Source organism: Nerophis lumbriciformis, linkage group LG38, assembly GCF_033978685.3.
Source record: "Nerophis lumbriciformis linkage group LG38, RoL_Nlum_v2.1, whole genome shotgun sequence".
Taxonomy (NCBI): domain Eukaryota; kingdom Metazoa; phylum Chordata; class Actinopteri; order Syngnathiformes; family Syngnathidae; genus Nerophis; species Nerophis lumbriciformis.
The window spans coordinates 2,403,239-2,413,304 of record NC_084585.2 but is presented as its reverse complement, the minus strand read 5'-3'; the positions used below and the strand labels follow the sequence as shown (position 1 = coordinate 2,413,304).

The 10,066-nt window shown below is 39.0% G+C and overlaps 1 protein-coding gene across 4 annotated transcripts in view; it reads right to left on the bottom strand.

The window, feature by feature from the left end:
- Positions 1-3,779: 3,779 nt before the first annotated feature.
- Positions 3,780-10,066, bottom strand: part of ubap2a (ubiquitin associated protein 2a) — a 79,240-nt gene continuing 72,953 nt past the window's right edge. For all 4 annotated transcript variants that reach the window (XM_061932378.1, XM_061932379.1, XM_061932380.1 and 1 more), the window contains one exon: positions 3,780-4,492. In XM_061932378.1, the coding sequence (XP_061788362.1) occupies positions 4,397-4,492 (96 nt within the window). In that variant the 3' untranslated portion in view covers positions 3,780-4,396. The remainder of the gene's footprint in view (positions 4,493-10,066) is intronic.

Below are 10,066 nucleotides of genomic sequence, written 5' to 3'. Positions count from 1 at the left end.
GTAGATTCCATGAAATGCTCAGTCATTCACAAACAAGGATGGGGCGAGGGTCACCACTTCGTCAACAAATGTGTGAGCAAACTGTTGAACAGTTTAAGAAAAACCTTTCTCAAGCAGCTATTGCAAGGAATTTAGGGATTTCACCATCTACGCTCTGTAATATCATCAAAGGGTTCAGAGAATGTGGAGAAATCACTGCACGTAAGCAGCTAAGCCCGTGACCTTCCATCCCTCAGGCTGTACTGCATCAACAAGTGACATCAGTGTGTAAAGGATATCACCACATGGGCTCGGGAACACTTCAGAAACCCACTGTCAGTAACTACAGTTGGTCGCTACATTTGTAAGTGCAAGTTAAAACTCTTCCTATGCAAGGCGAAAACCGTTTATCAACAACACCCAGAAACGCCGTCGGCTTCGCTGGGCTTGAGCTCATCTAAGATGGACTGATACAAAGTGTAAAAGTGTTCTGTGGTCTGACGAGTCCACATTTCAAATTGTTTTTGGAAACTGTGGACGTCGTGTCCTCCGGACCAAAGAGGAAAAGAACCATCTGGATTGTTATAGGCGCAAAGTGTAAAAGGCAGCATGTGTGATGGTATGGGGGTGTATTAGTGCCCAAGACATGGGTAACTTACACATCTGTGAAGGCGCCATTATTGCTGAAAGGTACATACAGATTTTGGAGCAACATATGTTGCCATCCAAGCAACGTTACCATGGACGCCCCTGCTTATTTCAGCAAGACGATGCCAAGCCACGTGTTACATCAACATGGCTTCATAGTAAAAGAGTGTGGGTACTAGACTGGCCTGCATGTAGTCCAGACCTGTCTCCCATTGAAAATGTGTGGCGCATTATGAAGCCTAAAATAGCACAACGGAGACCCCGGACTGTTGAACAACTTAAGCTGTACATCAAGCAAGAATGGGAAAGAATTCCACCTGAGAAGCTTCAAAAATGTGTCTCCTCAGTTCCCAAACCTTTCCTGAGTGTTGTTAAAAGAAAAGGTGATGTAACACAGTGGTGAACATGCCCTTTCCCAACTACTTTGGCACGTGTTGCAGCCATGAAATTCTAAGTTAATTATTATTTGCAAAAAAAAAATAAAGTTTATGAGTTTGAACATCAAATATGTTGTCTTTGTAGCATATTCAACTGAATATGGCTTGAAAAGGATTTGCAAATCATTGTATTCCGTTTATATTTACATCTAACACCATTTCCCAACTCATATGGAAACGGGGTTTGTACTTCAAACAAAACATATGTAAACAAAATGTGTAATTAGGGCCCGCAATGGCCCATTGCAAAAAGACTCCCGAAGGGAGTCCTTATGCAATGGGACATAAGGACCTATTGTTTTTCGATCGTTTTTTATTATTAGGGCCCGCAATGGCCCATTGCAAAAGGACTCCCACAAACTCAAAATTGCGCTCTAGCGCCCCCTAGGAAAAAATAAAACTAGACTGCCTATATCTCCCACTAGGAAGATCGGAGAGACATGAAACAAAAACCTCTATGTAGGTCTGACTTAGACCTAGTTTTCATAATTGTATATCCTCGGGCAAAAATCAACAGGAAATTGGCAATTCCCCCTTCAAGACAAAAAAGTACTAAAAACAGTCACTTTTGCCTCTTTGAGCTGTAATTTGACCCCCTTAACATGCTTCAAAACTCACCAAACTGAACACACACATCAGGACTAGCAGAAATTGTGATCTAATAAAAAAACCTAACCCAAATTTTAAAAATTGCGCTCTAGAGCAATTTTTTATTACAACGGAGAAAATACTGCTCCTCGGAAGAAAATAATGACTAAACTGCCTGTAACTCCCACTGGGAAAGTCGGAGAGACATGAAACAAATACCTCTATTTAGGGCCCGCAATGTCCCATTGCATAAGGACTCCCACAGGGAGTCCTTATGCAATGGGACATAAGGACCTATTGAATTTCTAAGGTTTTATTATTATTATTAGGGCCCGCAGTGGCCCATTGCAAAAGGACTCCCACAGGGAGTCCTTATGCAATGGGACATAAGGACCTATTGAATTTCTAAGGTTTTATTATTCTTTATTATTATTATACCGACCACCTCTTTGAGCTGTAATTTGACCCACTTAACATGCTTCAAAACTCACCATATTTGACCCACACATCAGAACCTGCGAAAATTGCCTTTTAATAAAAAAACCAAACTGCAAAACTCAAAATTGCGCTCTAGCGCCCCCTAGGAAGAAAAAAAAACTAGACTGCCTGTAACTCCCACTAGGAAGGTCGGAAAGACATGAAACAAAATCCTCTATGTAGGTCTGACTCAGACCTAACTTTCATAATGGTACATTCTCGGGCTAAAATCAACAGAAAGTTGGCAATTCCCCCTTCAAGACAAAAAAGAACTAAAAACAGTCACTTTTGCCTCTTTGAGCTGTAATTTGACCCCCTTAACATGCTTCAAAACTCACCAAACTGAACACACATATCAGGACTGGCTAAAACTGTGATATAATGAAAAAACCTAACCCCAAATCTAAAAATTGCGCTCTACAGCAATTTTTGAATAAAACGGACAAAAAAACTGCTCCTCGGAAGAAAACAATTACAAAACTGCCTGTAACTCCCACTGGGAAGGTCGGAGAGACATGAAGCGAAAACCTCTCCGTAGGTCTCACTTAGACCTACATTTCATAAATTGACAACCCCCAGCAAAAATATACAGGAAGTTTGCTATTCCCCCTTCAACACAACATTTTTGTAAAAACCCGTCACCTTTCTTCAAACATTATCTCCTCTGAGTGCGTTTGTTGTTTCGGCTTCAAACTAACACAGGAGAGAGATTGAACCCTTGCGATTAAAAGTTGGTGAAAGAGTTGTGATACCTGCTCCGGTTTTGATTTTATGACCCTTCAAAGACCCGCTGCACTGATGCTCCTGCGGTGCTGTTTTTTTAAGATGGCTGCTCAAAAGCAGGAAGCACCAACGTGCCCACACAATGCAGACAAGGTAGGTACACTAGACAAAAGTCTTGGGACACTTCAGACTAAAAGTAGACAAAAGTATTGGGACACTTAGGACTAGCACCTGCCAAATACGCGGGCCCGAAAAACGCTGCTTGCACCTTTAATTATGTCTGAAATGGCTGCAACAGTCACTATTCAGTCCACCTGGGAACATTTGAAGCTGCAAAAACTTCAAAGTCAGGCTGACGAGCTGCGATTTAGGATGTGACAAATGACATTTACTGTGTCAAAGATTTATTAACCTATATGTTATCGGGTAACTCGTTATTTAGATGTTTATTTTTTTTTACAAAATACTTTCTTTACATTTGAGCTCTTTTAAAACTTGCCTTCACCATCCATTTTATTCATTTATTATAATTATTATTTATCCATTTTATTCAATCACATCTGGTCCTGGGTTGATGGTGAACCTTGTTTGCATTTGTGTGGGAATGTCACTCACATGAGTACAACGTGGGAATGTCACTCACATGAGTACAACGTGGGAGTGTCACTCACATGAGTACAACGTGGGAGTGTCACTCACATGAGTACAACGTGGGAATGTCACTCACATGAGTACAACGTGGGAGTGTCACTCACACGAGTACAACGTGGGAATGTCACTCACATGAGTACAACGTGGGAATGTCACTCACATGAGTACAACGTGGGAATGTCACTCACACGAGTACAACGTGGGAGTGTCACTCACACGAGTACAACGTGGGAATGTCACTCACATGAGCGTACAATGACGCAAACAAAATAGGAGTAGCGAGACAAAGTGTTTGAAGTTTTAATCAGGACAACAAGGATGTTAAATGACATCAAGGCCTGACTGGCGAGCAGCCAACTAGTTGACAGACGGTGGCGAGGAAACTGAAGCTATCAAGTCACGCTTCAAAGAAGGATTCACAGATGCAGGAAAGACCAAAATTACAAAAACATTTTTCTTCTAAAAAATAAAAGCGGGCCTTGGCCATGAAAATGATGCTTGGAATCGTATCTACATCTTCTCAGTTTGTGTGTGCGTACAAAAAGGAATCCACATCACATGATGCTTTTGTTCAAGTATATTCAACAACTTCATCTTCATGATTCTCATCCTTCCACGTCTGCTTTTCAAAATAAAATGCCCTTCAAAAATAAAAACTAAAATGCAGAAAACCACATTCCATGTTCTACTAATACATATATACTGTATAAATACATAAATATATTTTACATACAACAGCCATCAATTTGAAAAGGGGGATGTACAGAGTGTGTTTTCTAGCTTGTTTGTCCCTCCATTATTTTGTCAGTCAGACACTTGAGTGGTGCATGTCCACGCATGTTCCAACACACACACACACACACAAACATCCGGTCACACACACACACACGAGTTCAGTTGGCCCAGTAGGGGGAGCTGCCGTAGCTGGACTTATTGACTTGGCTCTTCTGCTGCAGGCTGCTGGACTGACCACGCTGACTTGGACCGCCCTGAACAAGGAGGGAGGGACGACACACTCGTTAGACCAGCGTTTCTCAAAGTGTGGGGCGCGCCCCACTGGTGGGGAATAGAGACATGACAGGTGGGGCGCGAGGAACGGGAGGACATTTCACTTTAAAAATTTTTTTAATTATTATATTCTTAGATTTTTTTTTTTTACTATGCTTTCATTTTCTATACACACTGTAAATCACTTTGTGATTCTGTCTGTGAAATCCGCTATATAAATAAATGGAAATTACCGGTACTTATTTTTACTGTAGGCTTTATATTTCTCGGTACGAGCGAAAGTTTGACAGACATAGCAACAGTAACTACTGGGGGCGGGGCTAAGCTGAACAAACTTTCGCGCGGATGGGTAGCAGGCTAATGTGTGGACCACAATTACACAAATATATACATTTGTGACTCGCACCTCAAAGGTCGTCGAGCCAGAGCCAGCGCCTGCAGAGAAACAAAAATGTGACGGGCACACACTGTGTCATTCACCGGGAAGCACTCGCGTCAAGGCAGCTCAGCCCCGAACTCAATGAGGTTTTAACAGATGTTGTGAGCGCGGTCAATTTGATCAAAACACGACCACTGAAAGTGCGACTGTTCTCTGCACTGTGTGAGGAAATGGGAGCTGATCATACAGCCGTGCTGTTTCACAGTGAAGCAAGGTGGCTCTCCCGGGGGAAAGTGCTGTCACTTGCCCTGTCTTGCCAAATGCATAGCTCCTCCTTTTTTTTTTTTGCAGAGATTGCAAAGTGGCACTTTTATTTGATTTATTATTGAACTTGATGCAAGTTATTTGATTTATTATTGAACTTGATGCAAGTTATAACACTTTTTTTGATTTATTATTGAACTTGATGCAAGTTATTTGATTTATTATTGAACTTGATGCAAGTTATTTGATTTATTATTGAACTTGATGCAAGTTATAACACTTTTTTTGATTTATTATTGAACTTGATGCAAGTTATTTGATTTATTATTGAACTTGATGCAAGTTATAACACTTTTATTTGATTTATTATTGAACTTGATGCAAGTTATAACACTTTTTTTGATTTATTATTGAACTTGATGCAAGTTATAACACTTTGATTTATTATTGAACGTGATGCAAGTTAACACTTTTTTTTATTTATTATTGAACTTGATGCAAGTTATAACACTTTTTTTGATTTATTATTGAACTTGATGCAAGTTATAACACTTTTTTTGATTTATTATTGAACTTGATGCAAGTTATAACACTTTTTTTGATTTATTATTGAACTTAATGCAAGTTATAACACTTTTTTTGATTTATTATTGAACTTGATGCAAGTTATAACACTTTTGTTTTATTTATTATTGAACTTGATGGAAGTTATTTTAATTTATTATTGAACTTGATGCAAGTTATACCACAGCTGCACAGTTATTTTATTTATTATTGAACTTGATGTTATTTTATGTTATTGAGTTTGAATGTATACAACTTGATGTTCAATAAATTTGAAAATGTTAAAGCTTGGCATTAGCGCTCTGTTGGGGTGATGGGGACAGGTGGGGCTTGAAAACTCCCCCTTGTCCAAAGTGGGGGATGACAAAAAAAGTTTGAGAACCACTGCAGTAGACCAACACCAGCAGCTGACATGGCTCCTCAAACCATTGCTGACTGTGGGAACTTCACACTGGATTTCAAGCAACTTGGATTTTGCTCCTCTCCAGCCTTCCTCCAGACTCTTAGCGCCTTGACTTCCAAATGAAATACAAAACTTGCTTTGGTCTGCAAACAGGACTCTGGACCACTCTGCAACTGTCCAGTGCTTCTTTTCCATAGCCCAAGTCAGACGCTTCTAGAGATTTTAGAGCACTACATGCTTCCATCTGTTGAAAAGCTCTATGGAGATGATGATTTCATGACCTGGCACCTGCCCACAGTGCCAAAACCACCAGTAACTGGTGTACTGACATGGCATTACCATACCTGCCAACTACTCCGGTTTTCCCGTAATTAGTACGGTTTTCATCAACCTATTCCGGGTTACGGTTGCAGTGATAAAAAATACGGTTTTTCATTAATTAAAATTATTTTTTTTTTTTTAAAGTTTTATTCACGAAATCGCGTAACAACAATGACAATGGACACTGCTTCCCGTAACTTCCTATCGAGCCATTCCGAATGCCATGCGCGAGGCTATTTATAGCACCGCTGCCAAGCACGAGGCACCAGTTGCCATTGTTTCCAAACGAGCGAACGATCATGGAATCAGCCGGAGAAACATCGCAAACGAGTCTCAAACCGAAAAGAAAACTGCAGTCATTCCGTGAAGAATATTCAAAAGCCTATCCGGGAATAATTATCCGTTCCAAAAAGGGTGAAAACTACGCGAATTGCACCTTGTGCAGACAAGATTTTTCGATCGGACACGGAGGAATTAGCGATGTAAAAGACCACGTTGGGACAAAAAAACACAAGTCTAATGCCGTTGCTAGCGATACAAGTGGAAAACTTTCAACGTTTTTCGGATTTTAGCCACAAAAAGGTAATGACACCAATGTTATCTATTGGAATTGTTTAGTACTGTTATACTGTTAAAAGTGTTTATACTATTTATGCTTTCAAGTCCAAGTTGAAGAAATCTTGTTAAATGTTGACAGCATAACTACCAAAATACAGAAGTATGTCCTTAATATTTTTGCAGTGCTATTTCTGTTGAAAAGTTCAAATGATTACATTAGAGATGTGATGTGCCACTTTTCAAGTGTCTGATGGCTTCAATTAATTTTCATTAATTTTTCATATTTTGAATTCTTTTGAAAGGCTTACAAAAAGACTACATTTGAATTGTAATTCCATGCTATTGACAGGACTATTAATTTTAATGAAGTTAGCTTACCATGTTTACAGTATGATAATTGTGATAGAAATGTGAATTTTAGGCACAGAATATTTTTTACAATTGAACAAGGCAGTAGATTATACAAGCTTGGACAGAAAGTTAATAATGACACCAATTTTTTTTTTAATGGAATTGTTTAGTACTGTTTTACCATTTGTTTACTGTAAAAAGTGTTTATACTGTTTATACTTTCAATTAACAAATTGAAGTCTTGTGAAAGGTTGACAGGATAACTGGCATTAACTGTCAAAATAATTTCAAACTATTGAAGTTAGCTTACAGAATAAACATGTCAATCAACCCATATGATTTTTGCTGTAATATTTTTGTTTTGAAAAGTCACTGTGACTGATAGAAAAGTGATGGTTTTAGCAACATTTTAACCTGTCTGAATGCAATCAATCATTTTGCGTCGGCGAAGCCCCCCTGAACCCCCCACCAGGACTTTGTCCTGGACCTACCGGGGCCTGCGGCCCCTGGACCCTGGCTACTAGGTTTTTCTGATTTCAAAAGTTGGCAGGTATGCATTACTGTCCTCCATTGGCCTGCCAACTCCCCTGACCTGAACCCCATAGAGAATTTGTGGGGTATTGTGAAGAAGAAGCTGAAAGACACCAGACCCAATAATGCATAAAGGCCGCTATTGAAGCATCCTGGGCATCCATAACACCTCAGCAATGCCACGCTGCATTGATGCAGTAATTCATGCAAAAGGATTCCCAACCAAGTACTAAGTGCATTAATTGACATTTTCAAATGTTTGATTTTGTTTTGCTGTTATAAATGTTTTTTTGTTTTTTTTTACTTGGTCTGAGGAAATATTCTAATTTTTTGAGATAGGATTTTTGAGCTGTATGCCATAATCAACAATATTACAATAACATTAAATAAATATTTCAGTGGATGTGTAATTAATCCAGAATGTATGACATTTTTGTTTTTTTAAATGAATTACAGAAAATAAAGAACTTTATCACAATATTCTAATTTTCTGAGACAGTCCTGTTTATGGTGTATGTATGTATGTATGTATATATATATATATATATATATATATATACACACACACATATATATGTATGTATTTATACATATATATGTACTGTCGGAGGCAGATATTTACATATATCCGAATTTAAGTTGTACTTCTTCCATTTCTTTGTCATATTTGAAAACAGCTCGTGTTTTCCATTTCTTCTCTTGATGCTCTGTCAGCAAGTATACTGTGTGTGTTAACCTTGAGTTCTTTGGAATGTGTTTAGACTAGCATTTGTTTTGTCTACAGAGATGGGACGAGAGAGAGGGTGGTGGGATCGGGAAGACAGACCATTTTGGGAGGCGCAATAGAATGTTCTATGGTTAGACTGGTCTCAATCAATGTATATTGGCAAAGCTTTGAGAATATACAACAAAATACCTATTCTGTCTCTGGTGGTTTTTCAACTCAGCTTTAAGTGTCGGAAAGAACTTGGGAGCGAATTGTGACTTGAATTCCCTGGGAGGAACAACTGGTCCAAAACGCAACAATATATATATATATATATATATATATATATATATATATATATATATATATATATATACACATATACACACACATATATATGTATGTATTTATACATATATATGTACCGTATTTTCCGCACTATAAGGCGCACCTAAAAACTCAAATATTCTCAAAAGCTGACAGTGCGCCTTATAATCTGGTGCGCTTTATAGTGCGGAAAATACGGTATATATACATACACATATATACACACAGATATGTACATATATATATACAAAAATAAATAAATACACATATACACACATATATACTGTACATATATATACACACACACACACATATATATACATACCGTATTTTCCGCACTATTAGCCGCACCTAAAAACCACAAATTTACTCAAAAGCTGACAGTGCGGCTTATAACCCGGTGCGCTTTATATATGGATTAATATTAAGATTCATTTTCATAAAGTTTCGATCTCGCAACTACGGTAAACAGCCGCCATCTTTTTTCCCCGTAGAAGAGGAAGTGCTTCTTCTTCTACGCAAGCAACCGCCAAGGTAAGCACCCGCCCCCATAGAACAGGAAGCGCTTCTTCTTCTACTGTAAGCAACCACCCGCCCGCGTAGAAGAAGAAGAAGCGTGCGGATATTACGTTTCATTTCCTTTGTGTGTTTACATCTGTAAAGACCACAAAATGGCTCCTACTAAGCGACAGGTTTCCGGTTCATGAAAAGACGCAATCTCTCCATCCGCACACGGACTACTATTTCACAGCAACTGCCTAAAGACTTTCAAGAAAAGCTGGCTACTTTCCGTGCATATTGTAAAAACAAGATAGCTGAAAAAAAGATCCGGCCAGAGAACATTATCAACATGGACGAGGTTCCACTGACTTTTGATATTCCTGTGAACCGCACTGTGGATACAACGGGAGCACGTACGGTGAATATTCGCACCACAGGGAATGAGAAGTCATCCTTCACTGTGGTTCTAGCTTGCCATGCTAATGGCCAGAAACTTCCACCCATGGTGATATTCAAAAGGAAGACCTTGCCAAAAGAGACCTTTCCAGCCGGCGTCATCATAAAAGCTAACTCGAAGGGATGGATGGATGAAGAAAAGATGAGCGAGTGGTTAAGGTAAGTTTACGCGAAGAGGCCGGGTGGCTTTTTTC